The sequence below is a fragment of the Onychostoma macrolepis genome, chromosome 08 (genome assembly GCF_012432095.1).
Source record: "Onychostoma macrolepis isolate SWU-2019 chromosome 08, ASM1243209v1, whole genome shotgun sequence".
Taxonomy (NCBI): domain Eukaryota; kingdom Metazoa; phylum Chordata; class Actinopteri; order Cypriniformes; family Cyprinidae; genus Onychostoma; species Onychostoma macrolepis.
In genome coordinates, this window is record NC_081162.1 from 5,104,329 (window position 1) to 5,118,145 (window position 13,817).

A 13,817-nucleotide genomic window follows, 5' to 3' on the forward strand; every position below is an offset into this window, starting at 1 on the left:
AGCATTTTTACAGCATGTATTAATTTAACGAGTTCGTTTGCCCATATAATCATTGGGAAATAGAGTAAACTTATTTGGCTTGCTGTCCACTGATGGGTGGCTCGATGAAGCAGTTTCAACTCGAGCTCTGATAAACCCCCCAGGGACATGGTATAAGGTGATTACAAAGGGCAAGGTACCTAAGAAGAAGGTGGAGATTGGGGAGGTGGAGGGATGCTAGAGCAGCCGAGACTGGAGAGAGGTAAGCAGCTGCTTATATACTCCGGCTGTTGATTGAAAGATTAGATGGGCTCGCTCCTCCCTAACTTACATTTAGGAACTTCATTTATATTAACATTAATTTATAAATATATTATTGTTCATTGATAATTGCTTTTTTTCATAATACATTAGCTACTCTTAATTTAGACGACTTGAAATTAACCAAGAAAAATGTATGTAGCAGCTTTGTGCATTGTTAGTTCGTGATTCCTAAAATAAAATAAATAAAATAGACAGTATGCACTCTTCAATTAAATTCTACATTCAAGAAATCAATCGCACAAGCAGTTTCAAGTATGCAACTATTCAAACCAACAGCACAATTGGCAGCATGTTACTGCTTTTATAATGTTAGATATAAATGAGACACAAAATTGGCAGTTACGTTAAGCATGTCCTGATTTTGCTGAGTTCGACGTGTTCCTGGGTCAACATATTTTGTTGACCCTGGAACAACATTTTAATCCAAAAATTTTGTCTTGACCATATCTCTACACCTAAACCTAACCTTACCCATGAGTAATCCCTAAAATCAGATTTAATGATAGATGAATAATACTGATGTACAAGCACCAAACACTGATTGTAAGCCTAAACTTCACAAAAACTATAAACTGTTTCTTCAAATCTGATTGGCTAATCACAATGTTGTTCCAGGGTCAACAAAGATGTTTGCTATTCCAACAAATACTGTATAGTTCAGTATGAAATCAAAGGCAGAACCAACAGTTTATTTCAGAGCAACACAAAGTGGTGTTTCCCTGCTGAATGAATTGATGCATTCATATGAATTGTTGAGTGAATAATTCAATGATTCATTCATACAGTGACCGTGTCTAAAATCACATAATCTCTGACTAAGTACTTCTAAGGAATAAGTAATTACTTTGTGGCTGTTAAAAAAGTATGTTCTATATAGTATAAATGTGAGTAGAATGAATTAAATCTTGATGTATTCACCATGTGGTCATTTTCATGTAACCTACCAGTGTCAAGTGAGTCACTTCACTCTCATTTACAAATCCTCTCACGTGGCCTCATGGGATAGTAAAGTGTCCATTGTATGCGCACTTCAGAATCTTGTCAAAAGTAATAGGTCATCCAGGTACTTTCGCCTACTGTTGTATGAATACTATGAATTCAGACACATTCTGTTCACATACTGTTGTTCACATACCTTGCCTTCTATATAGTGGGAAAGTATGTATATTCAAATGCAGCCAGTCACTTGTTGCCACTAATTGATGCATCCAACTTTTTTAACATGTAAGTGAATGTGTGAGATTTCTGATGCATCAGCCACTAGATAAATAGCTAGAAGAATAATGGTAACAATAACAATGTTCCAACTGTTAACACTAGTTAACTACATTAGCTGAACTAACAAAACTCTCTCTCAGATTTTATCAAAAAATATCTTAATTTGTGTTCCAAAGATGAACGAAAGTCTTACTGGTTTGGAATGACATGAGGGTGAGTAATTAATGACAGAATTTAAATTTTTGGGTGAACTAACCTTTTAACTTTCACTAACATTGAAAATGAACACATTAATTAGCATTACCTAATGGGAGCTTATTGTAATGTGCTACCATAGTAACAAAGTACAATAAAACTATTTGTGCTACAAACCAGTGTGTTCCTGATTGTATTAAATTATAATGAATTTAAAAGTGATGAATTTAAAGTGATTGTGATAATAAATTAAAATAATATGATAACAAATACCAGTCTGCCGCATCAACCAGCATAAAGGACTGTTTTTATACAGTTTTTATATTTTATACTGTAAAAAAAAAACAATCAGTAGAAAAACTGATAGAAAATTACCAGTACATTTTTCATTAAGTCAAACCTTCTCTTTAACCTTAAAATGCAATTCAATGCAATTTGTAATTCAAAATAAGGGTAAAACATGAAAAATCAATTAAAAAAAAAAATACATTCATATTAAAACAGCACATAAGCCTTGTATTATGGAGTGCACAGCTAAAATAACTGCAAGCAGCTTAAAAGCCCTGCGCATTCAAGTTAAAAATGGCTGCGCCAGCTCTTGTGTTAAAAATAAGGTTGATAGATGTAACCTGCAGAAACACTCGCTGAAAAATCCCCCCCATCACCACTGCACAGACTGACAGCAAACACAGACAAACAAATAAAACTAAATGCAATAAATATCAGTGCTCAGTCAATCTAAACAATGAATTCTATGCACCAAGTTTCTCTGTTGCTTATTAAATGTAACCAGCATACAGTTCATTAATTAATTACTTGAAACAACTATAAACATAATTATATATTGAACACTGGCATCTCTACTTTGTGGTGACTGTACAACAACAGCCTTAACTGTGCTAAAATCACTGTAGTGTCTGCAGGTTTATTTGATTAGAATGCTTGGGGAGTGTCTTACCAGAAAATGAGGTGAGAACGTACACAAGGACAGTAATGCATCCCCCACTGAACAAAGCCAGCAACATGTCACTGTGGAAGGTCTTCCGCACCTCATCGTCAAATAACTCCGTACCTCCATACAATACCTTCACTTTACTGAGAGAGAGATTCAAAAACAAGGGATGAGAGAGAAGTATAGTCAAGACAGGTTATGGTTGACATCAGATGATACGTTACAATAGGAGGACCAGATGAGGGGGATAAGAGACAAAATGGAGATGGGCACACATTAGCAGATGGAAAAAGATTATCTTAATTACATCAGGGGGCTCTTAAAGGAGTTATTACAGTATCAGAGCTTCAATGAATGCCTATTCTGCGTCTGGCCACTGGCTCATTTCTAGGCCTCCTACCATTGTCATCCTGCCGTAATGACTGTCATTTGAAGAGCATCTGCTTACATTCACTGTCTTGACAGCAGTAAGTATATTAGGGGTGTTTTGCAGATGTAATAAAGTTTTGAGTCATTGTCTCGGATTCATGGCAGGTTTTGTTTCGTTTCAAAGTCTGTGATCATCCTACTGGGGTTTCATTTGCAAAGATGACTACAGCCAAAATCAAAGCATCTGACTTTTGTCACTGACACTATAAGGAACACTTTGTGACTTAATAGTCTCCCATTGTGTGTTTAATCATTTATGTATAACTCGTTAGTTTTGTGTTATTAAAGCGAACAGTATCTCCAGCTGCTTCACAGAAGAGAAGGAGGACTGGGCCATGATTCATCACCATTGTGCCACTGAGATTGTCCTCGTAAGTTCATGGTGCCGTTATGGATGTCAAATTTATGAAAGCAAATTCTGCCTTATGACAGTTTTCACACACACTTTAATTTTCATTTAAAACAGTAAATCACTTTTAATATAAAAATGCCATGAATGGAGTTGAGCACTGAAAGGAGTTCATTAATTTTACAAAACTGATTGCTTTTGGAAGACATTTTGCATGGCAGGGAAGCTTCATGTTTTTAATTTATGTATGTATTCTGAATTGCATGAATTTATTTTACAAAGAACAACATTATACAGACAAATGGGTTACCAGTCACACTGAACTGCTGCCCCGATTGCAATTAAAACACCATTCTCTGCAAGGTAACATTTACCTTCTTCACTTTGTGAAGTATATTTAGTGCATTTATTGTGTTTCCAGGAAAAAAACTTAAATGTATATCCTTAATACAATAAATTACCCTGTAAAAGTTATATTTGATTTATAGTATAAACAAGTAGGAATTTCCCAGTAGGGTGGAAAAAGAATATTTAAAATATGTTCTCTGAAAACTCGTCCTAATGTTTTGTAATTATATCTTTAAGGCTATTTAGAAATGTTTATAAATTAAAAAAATATATAAATATATATAAATCGATTGTTAAATCGATTCTGCTTTTACTAACCATTCATGGTATTAGACCAGACAAATAAACAATAAGCCTTCTTGTTTAAGTGTTCCCAACACCAGCTGTGATCTTAACAAAATATATATAAATATATATATTTTTAGCAGTGTAATATCTCACTTATCAACTTGGCAATATGCATATGGGCATTATATGCAGATATATACAAGGTGGGGAATAAAGCTTCCACCTACTGGGATCTAAGTCAATTTCGCACATATTTCTATTAAGCATGGACTACATTCTAATCTTGGTTCCAGGTTTGTATGTTTGTTAAATCGATTCTGCTTTTACTCATGGTATTAAACCAGACAAATAAACAATAAGCCTTCTTGTTTAAGTGATCCCAACACCAGCTGTGATCTCAACACCCACCTGGTGGATTGTTGTGAGAGGATGTCCGCATACTGCACCACAAAGTCTCTGAAGAGATGTCTCTGTTCTAGAGGTCTGTCTTGAAGAGAGTAGAAGGAGGGGAGAGGAGCTCCAAAATGTATCTCACTGCGAAGAAGAGAGGACTGAAGCTGATCCGGTGTGAGTGTCTCATCAACGTACCAGTAAAATTGCGGATGAGTGATGGCCAAGCTCAGGGCACCTAAGAACAGAGGATATTACAATCAAAAAAGATTTCAGTTTTCATTTGATTAAAATTGTGAAGGGGGCCTTGAACATTAAAAAAGCCACCTTTCGTGGTTACTCTTTACAATATATGTAGAGGGGTGTCCAGTCCTGCTCCAAAAGGGATGCTTTCCTGAAGGTCAACCCTAACTGACCCTTCGCAGGATGTTTTATTGGCAGGCGATCTGACCAACAAACAAACCACAACTGGAGAGTAGATTAACGTTGATGGACTTGAAAAATAGTGTGTATTGAAATCCTTCTGTAGTTGTAACAACTACAGAAACTACTACTACTACCTCTGATGTTCATTCATGTTTATTTCATGCTATAACTAGTAAAGAGGAAGAGATGATTGGTTCACATGCCACTTGAACTGAGGCATTACAGCGATCTGTCACGACACATTAAAGCCACAAAATAATGTATATTGTTTTAATAAAAAAAAAATTGAAAGCTGGGACTTTGTTGCATACCTAAAGTAACCTGCTCTGTCTTGTCTGTCAGCATGTTGTCAGTGTCCTCTTTGCTCTGCAATGTTTTTTGCACTGCGTGAGAACATGATTTTTGGCATGAGAGCGCCATGGCTTGTTGGACATAGCAACAGTAACAAAGGGGGGCGGGTCTTTGCGAAGGGTCAGTTGAACACACCTGAACCAATTAATCAAGGTCTTCAGGATCATTGAAAACTTCCAGGTAAGTGTGTTGGAGCTCTATAGGACATTGGCCCTCCAGCAGCAGGATTGGACACGCCTGATATATGTTAACCAAGACTAACCCTACTGGCAAACCAGGCCATTCCAGTTTCACCTGGTCTAGCTGGTGTGTTTCTGCTCCAAGGTGGTCTTATAGATCAACAAAGTCTCCACCAACTGGGAGTCCAACTTGTCAACCATCTAAACCAACTTTAGCCAACTATTGACCAACTTGGACTAGCCAGAAACCATGAAGAACCAGCTGCAGCTTATTTGCTGTAATTATGCTTTGTTTTACTCAATATGCTGTACAGCATTCAAAATTATTCAAGTTAAAAATAAATGAGTATTACTGAATTATTAATGGAGAGTGGGATAGTTTGGCCCCCAATGACTCACCATGTATATCGGCTAGATCAGGTCCCATTCCATCATAGTAGATCTTCCCCCCACGCTCACTAGGAAAGAGGTAGGACAGGAGGGAGCTTGGAGGGGAGCAGAAGGAAGGTCCCAAAGGCAAGTCTCGCAACGCCTCCAGTGGCTTCCAGCAGAACTGTTGAAACTGAGGGTGCTGCATTAGAAGTCTCTCTACATGATGTATGGTGTGAAGGCGTTCAGGGGTGAAGATGTTGTTATCCTTGTCGCCCTGGGCCACGAACACTAGCTCTATCCTCCACAGAGCCTGGGTCTGGAGGTAGGAGTAACCCGCAAATCTTCGCTTCCTCATTAAGGGTGAGTCTAGTTTCCTGTGATCTCCAACATCACTTGAATTGAGGCTTACTGCTACAGATTCTGTCTTTTCCTCTTTAGTCTTGTTGTTTTTCTCATTTCCAAACCATCTGTTGTCACTGTGTGCCCCCGTCTCAATCTGTCCCAAGATCCCTGCAGGTTCTGTGACATTCACCATTGTAGAGACGTCCTTCCCTTTTCTGTTTACCATGAGCAAAAAAAGGTCCCTCAGAGCATTGGCTTCAAGGTCAAATCCCTCGGCGTCACGCCTGTGCCTGTCCCAAGACCCCAACTGACTTTTCAGGGCAATGGCGAGAGCGTCAAAACGTTCTGCTGAGGCATGACTCCTGACCTCGAATGCGCTGTAAGAAAGGTCAATGTCTAGCGGTTCACAGCGAAGGAACATATAAGCCGAGAGGGCAAAGGGTACCAGAAATCCCACGGCCAGAACCAGTCCGCTCGCCCAGGGTTGCGTGTACACCCAGCCGAAAGCCCACCACAACCCTTTACAGACCTGCTCATTTCCATTTGGTTGTTCTGTTCCTCCTTCTCCCTCCCCCTCCTCCTCCTCCTCCTCCTCCTCCTCTTCCTCCTCCTCTTGCTCTTCAAACTCACTTAGGTTCCAGGTACCTTGGAGCAACAAGGGTTCATCTTCCGAATCCATGGCAGCCACTACAACAAAGACACAAAACACTTACATTAATGCCTTTTGGCCTTCTGGGTGCTCCCGTTTGCATCTGGACAGGTGAATACAACGATAAAGTGCACTTGATTTACGGAGAATCCTTAAGAGAGTGGCAGGTTATTCTCAGCTGGCCGCTGCTAAGACAAGGACACAGCCGTTAAGTCTGTCATTCTGTAAATGTAATCGTGGAAGGTTTTGGCCTCTGGGTAGTGAGTGGTGAAAAGAAATGAAGGAAACAGTGAACCAAGTCTCACAGGCCAGCGATCAGGCTGGCAGATGGTTTGGCCTCTGGTATGAGATGCTGAACCCAGAGGAAGTACGTGCGTGTGTGTGATAATATATTCTTCTCACCAAACTGTGAGGAGATTTCATAGTAGGGGACCGCTGTGAATACTATATGGCCATATCTGCAGGAATCATTTTGGGAGCATTACTATTTTTCTGCATTGTGAAATTATTTTCATCATAATTTAGCACATTTAAACCATCCTCCCACAATTATCAGTATCCTACTGTGAAAACAAATCTCATTTGCATTCTTCTAAAGAAAAATCCATCCAATATGAATCACCTTGAAACAAGATATTTATTGCAAAAAGTAAAGGTATTTTTTTTTTAGGTCTAGCAGCATCTGAGTACAGATGACTTTCTGATATTTGTTTGGACTCAAATGCTCCTCACTGTCAAACAAAATACTCAACTTTTCCCACTATATAGGCAAAGATATTTTTGATATTTCTGATGTTATTATGACAAAACTTGTTCTCAAAAATGATTCATTAATATGAAATTATTTATTGACAATTCATTTTGTGATTTCAGACGTTCAAGTGTATATGATTGCAGTTTCCTGATTGTATCTGTTTTTGTTGTTGTTTCTTTTAAGTCATCCTGTGGCTCCCTTGTACGTTTTGTAAGGCCCCCTAGTGGGCCCCAGCCCCTGGTTGATTCATTTTGTAGTGACTCTGCATTTATAAGTGGCAACACAACACAAACTATGAACAGTTTTCTTAAATAAAACATCAGTTGACAAAACATAAAAATATAAGTATTTATAAAACATCTCTAAAGGTTTTACTTATCTTAATTGCAAATTAATCTGTTAAGTGCTTACAAAATAGTATGTATATATATATATATATATATATATATATATATATATACAACCTCCGCCAAGTTTAATTCAGTATTCAGGAATCACAGAATATATTGCCATTATTATACAATCAAAAAGGAAAATCACTACTACTGGTCTTTAATCATCAGTGATAATTGTGAGCTATTTTATTGCATTTACACTACAAAACGATATGGATTCATGCTGATATTGTCGAAAAGCCCACTTTGATCAGAGCATTTCTAAACTTATTCACACACAAGAGAGAGAGAGAGCGAACTAGTGAGAGAGAGAGCAGGGACAGAGAGCCAGAGATAACATGCTATCAGCAGCTGACACACAGTTGGCAGCGTCACTGAAAATTAAATCATTCAACTCGTCTAAGCCTGCCTAATTGCTGACAGAGAGACAGCAGTCCAATGTAAGACCTGCCTAATGTACAATACAGCCCGAGGCAGCATGAAACTGAGCTTGTACCATTTCATTTTCAACACAGATTGCCCCCAGAGCCCTGTGTGCAAGCACAAGGCCAGGAAGTCATTGACTTTCAGCAGAGAGCCCAGGGGCCGAGAGAGACAGAGAGAGAAAGAGGGGAGGCAGACAGGTGCGGATGCTTCATCCCCGTATCTCTGGCCCACAGAGATTCTGAAGATTTTCCTCCTGGGATCAGATGGTCTGTGGTGGATCGATGCTTGATTTAGGCGTTAAATAAACCCTTCTGGAAAACTGATAAGCTGTTGAGGTAGTAATTAGCATTCTGAGATACGAGCCATTTAAAAGTCACCTTTCAATGCAAACGCCGTAGGCTAAGCTCAGGTGTTTGTCTAGTGTAAGCTCTATGGGCTCTTATGAGATGGATGCTTCATTTGAAGTATTTGTTTGTTCTCTTAAAAGACTTTTACAGCTCATTTTCATCAAAATATCATAGCTCACCCCAAAATTTAATCCTGTCATCATTTACTCTCACCTGTGTTGTTCAACAAAATTACACACATCAAAACTGATTGATTGATTGATTGATTGATTGATTGATTGATTGATTGATTGATTGATTGACTTATTGATTGATTGATTGGTAGGTAGGTAGGTAGGTAGGTTGGTAGTGCTGGAAAAAGATGGGAAGTAATGTGAAGAGACTGAATGACAGCAGACCTTCATTTCCTTTATCATGGCTAAAACATCTAAATGAAATCTGTAATTCATTCTGAATGTGAAATAATCTTCTGGTGATTGCAAGTCTGTCAATAATCATTTGCTTATGCTCAGCTGATCAATTGTCTCTGTATGGAAAATAAATTATTCAATACCATCAAAAATCCACCACTAAATCAATAAAGAACTATGATGAGAACTAGGATCAGGATATAATTAAACATATTCATCAGCGATATGATTTCATTTGATTTGTTTTGCATTTATCAAAGTAAAAGCATTCAAGAAGTTGGTTTTTGTCTTAGTAAAGCTTTCAATTCAGTCATGATGACAGCACATTGTGTTTCTCCACAGGAGAAGATGGTTATTTTGAGCAGGATATTTGGTTGGTGGCATCTCAAGAGGATGAGAACCAACATCTGTTTTCACAGTATGTAAAGAGCTCAACATCTGCCTCAGCAGAGGACAAATTCATTAGGCTGAGAATAATTTTTTGGAAAAAGCGAAAGAGACAGACAGAAGAAGAGAGAGAGAATCTAAAGCTACATTCACACAGTCAGTGAACCTTGAAGTTGTAAAATATATGTTAAGATATATCTTTTTATTACAAGATAAATGTGTAAATGTGGGTGTGTGTTCACAGTGTGTGCCTGTGTTCACTACTCACTGTTGTGAGTGTGCGCTTGAATGGGATAAATGCAGGGCACAAATTCTGAGTATGGGTTACCATTCCCGTCACGTTACGATCACGTCACCTCACTTTATATTAGGGGTTGCACCAACTAATCGACTAGTCGACTTTAATGCTCTGCCATGACGCTTTAAGCTTGACGTCGACTAGTCGCTGGTCCTATAGAGGACGCAACAGTATAATAAATTTCTGAAGGACTTCCACATTCACTCTCCGTTTCCAAACAGTTAAAATGACAAATAAATGCATACTCTGAAAGCGCTCCACAAGACCTGTGTGATTATATTACTGGATGCTCGAAATTGAACGGGAGAATGCACGTTTTAAACAGCTTATAGTACAGGTCAGTTAATCGCCATTCTAATATAATGCGCTGCTGCTCTGTAACGCGCACACATAGGCTTCAGACAGTAGCGCGTACATCACGCGCAGATCGCGCGCGCACAGAATCGTTCAGCGCGGAAATGTATTGTCAACACCGTTCTGCGATTTCTCAGTAAAATAGCTTAGAAACTGAAAAGTTCAAGCATATATTTCTTATTAACTAAATCCCACAGCTTCATTACTAGTAGAGAGTAGCTGCCAGATAGAATTAATTCACACACGCAATCGCTCTCACTAATGCATTCATGTGAATGTAATCTTTACTGTGCAACTTTATCTGTATCTGATTTAGAACTGAGAAATATATCGAATATAAAGACAAAAGAAAAACATAAAACATCTTCACATAAAAGTCGACTTTAAAAAATCAGAAGTCGTTCAACCCCTACTTTATATAAATAATTATTATTAATATATAACATAAGTATATTATTTAAAATATTGTATAATATACATATCTTTTAAGTTTGGGATTTTGCACCACATGACATTTTACAACCTGAACTTGTCTTACAGTCATGAGGGTCTGCAGGGGCTTTCTCTACGAGGACTGTGTTTATTGTTTTGTTTTGTTCTCTGTTGTGTGATTTGCATGTTGGTCGGACCACATGATCATTCCATAATTTCTCCCAAAGAACATCTTAAGTAGTTTATGAGCAATCGTATTATTATTATTATTATTATTATTATTATTATTATTATTAATATAACCACTTAATATGTTCTTTTAAAGAATTAACTTTTTATGTTTTATTTTGTACTCTTCTTCATTATGATATAACAACAGTTGTATCACCCTGACATTTAATGTTTATGCCACAAAATAATATGAATTCAATTTAAATTAAATTAAATCAATTTTAATTAATTAATTAAAAACTTGCTGATCATAGAAGTGGTGTATTCAAGCAACTGTATAAATTGAATATTCATGTATTTTTAATAAATTAATAGTTTTATTTAGTTGTTGATATCTCTCATAATCAAACCGTGTGTGAACAAAACCATATTAATAGCTCCAAACTGAACTGACAGTTATATTCTTCAACTGCTGTGAACATATCCAGTATGTTGAGTTGTTACTCTGCATTCAAATTAATGGCCACATGATATAACTGCTATTTCAACATAAGTGTGTGCTGTACGCCAGGTGATTACAGGTGGTTTCACATAGCAAAATCATCCTCAAAGCTAATGATGGTCACGGTTTCCTAGTCTCTCACTGTCAAACTACAGGCTAATACTGTTTATTACACCAATACAGAGCAGTATGACCGTCTACACCACAAAACAATGAGCAACTGTAAATCTTTGTGCTTTATGTAAGTGCCACAAACCCTGTCCTGCTTTGAAAATCCCACTTCCTATTCCAGATCTGTCACAAAATGATTTGTGAATCTTTCTTGCAGTGTAAAATGTGGTTGCACCATTTTCTGAGATATATAGCTGTAGGTTGTTGAGGGAATCCTAGAGACTGAGAGTAGTCATGATTAATTCAGTGCTCCCTGATGACCTGCAATCCATTTGTTGTATCAGCCATGATACTAAACAGCTTAAGAGACAATGTAAGATGTTACATTCTGACACCTCAGGTAATGAGGCCCATTATTTACAGCACAGCACCATTATGCATGCTTTGCACATTTGCTATATCGCTTAAATAAACATTAGCTGTCCCCAGATCAGAGGAGGATAATACCTCTTATGACGTCAAATACACCAATTTATCATTCACACCAAATACACATCCCTGGTGCTGACCACAGCAGCTTTACGCAATTCGGGTTAATGTCCATTTTGACAGCTGAGAGTCATGATGCTTCACTAGGGCTGTATTTTGATGCTGAGAAGACAGAAAATATTCTAAAATGTCAACATGCCAGTTCTAATTTGTTCTAATATGTGCTTATTCAGTATGTTCCAAAATAACCTGGTGCGATTTCATAAGAGCAATTACAGCAGGTGTTGTCAGGAATATTCTCTTGTGCCATCTCTTAAAGATGCAATATATATTTTCCAATTTCAATAATGTTTTACATCAAAAGAAATGAATAGTACTTTTGTCAGATTTTTTTTATTACATACCATTGGCCTAGAAAAGCTGTTTTATGCTCCATAACCCTTGTGAAAAAAATGTGCTTAAAGGAACACTCCACTTTTTTTGGAAATAGGCTCATTCTCCAACTCCCCCAGAGTTAATAAGTTGAGTTTTACAGTTTTGGAATCCATTCAGCCGATCTCTGGATCTGGCGATAGCACTTTTAGCATAGCTTAGCATAGATCATTGAATCCGATTAGACCAGTAGCATCGCGTTCAAAAATGACCAAAGAGTTTCGATATTTGTCCGATATTTCGGCAGCAAAGTTCCTTGATTATTACGCCGGAATGAGAGTATAGTTCCTAGCCAAATCGGCCTAGAAAATCGCAACTTTTCATTTTCCGCCGGTCTTACTACACGATATAACTACAGAAGAGTCAAGTTTTAAATAGGACAAATATCGAAACTCTTTGGTCATTTTTGAACGCGATGCTACTGGTCTAATCGGATTCAATGATCTATGCTAAACTATGCTAAAAGTGCTATCGCCAGATCCAGAGATCGGCTGAATGGATTCCAAAACGGTAAAACTCAACTTATTAACTCTGGGGGAGTTGGAGAATGAGCCTATTTCCAAAAAAAGTGGAGTGTTCTTTTAACTGTGTTGAATTTGCACTGTTATTGTACTTCAATCTTAAAAGTATATATATGTTAAAAATGTTCTTGCAGATATTATATTAACGAAATAAAAGAATGTACTAACGAGAATACAATTTCATGACGATGTTTCTTAAAACACTTAAGTACACTTTTAAAAAGTGCACTTTGTAATAATATCAAATTAAATGTTTTACATTAAAGGACATTTTAAGTCAGTTTTAATAATATTTTGTACACTTGTGATTTACTTATGATTCTGTACACTGATGTGCTGACTAACATACTAAAGCATATGTAAAGTACTTAATTATCATTTTAAGCGTAGTGTGTTATTTAATGTTACATTTACAGCTAATATTTTAATGTATTAAACTGTAACTTCATCATTACAGATGTGTAATTATAAATATATTTAATTATATGGCATACAAATTTCAACAGAAATTACATTAAAGTATATTTTAGTTTATCATAAATGCTTGTCAGTACATTCAGCAGTTCACTTTAACCATACAAGTAATTATGAAATTAGATAGAAAAATGTACTAAGTACTAATTTAATAATTCAAAAAGCACTCTTAAATTCAACAAATCGCTATTAATATAAATGTAAACTATTTTCATTTAACTGCAAATAACACACAAGTAAGCATCTGAAAACAGTACACTCAGTTCACACTAATCAATATTTTTTTAAACGTATGCTAAAGTGCCATTTTGAGATCACATGGCAAGCTAACAATTTTTCATTTTATTATGATGACCGACACTATTATTGGACACATTTGGACACTTATTAATAATGGGTGACAAATATGTTGTATTTTTATAATGGCATCAAAAAAAAAAAAAATTTAATATCCACAATATTAGATGACAGTATAACGCACCAGAATTGACCAGTGAAACAATAACAAATTCTTAGCTCTCCT

At 36.8% G+C, this 13,817-nt stretch overlaps 1 protein-coding gene across 2 annotated transcripts in view; it reads right to left on the reverse strand.

Annotated features, from left to right (window-relative positions):
- disp3 (dispatched RND transporter family member 3) overlaps nt 1–13,817 on the reverse strand; it is a 78,436-nt gene that overhangs the window by 41,044 nt on the left and 23,575 nt on the right. For both annotated transcript variants that reach the window (XM_058785818.1, XM_058785819.1), the window contains exons 2-4: nt 5,828–6,829; nt 4,491–4,710; nt 2,675–2,811 (exon numbers count right to left, since the gene is read on the reverse strand). In XM_058785818.1, coding sequence (XP_058641801.1) covers nt 2,675–2,811; nt 4,491–4,710; nt 5,828–6,821 — 1,351 coding nt within the window. In that variant the 5' untranslated portion in view covers nt 6,822–6,829. The remainder of the gene's footprint in view (nt 1–2,674; nt 2,812–4,490; nt 4,711–5,827; nt 6,830–13,817) is intronic.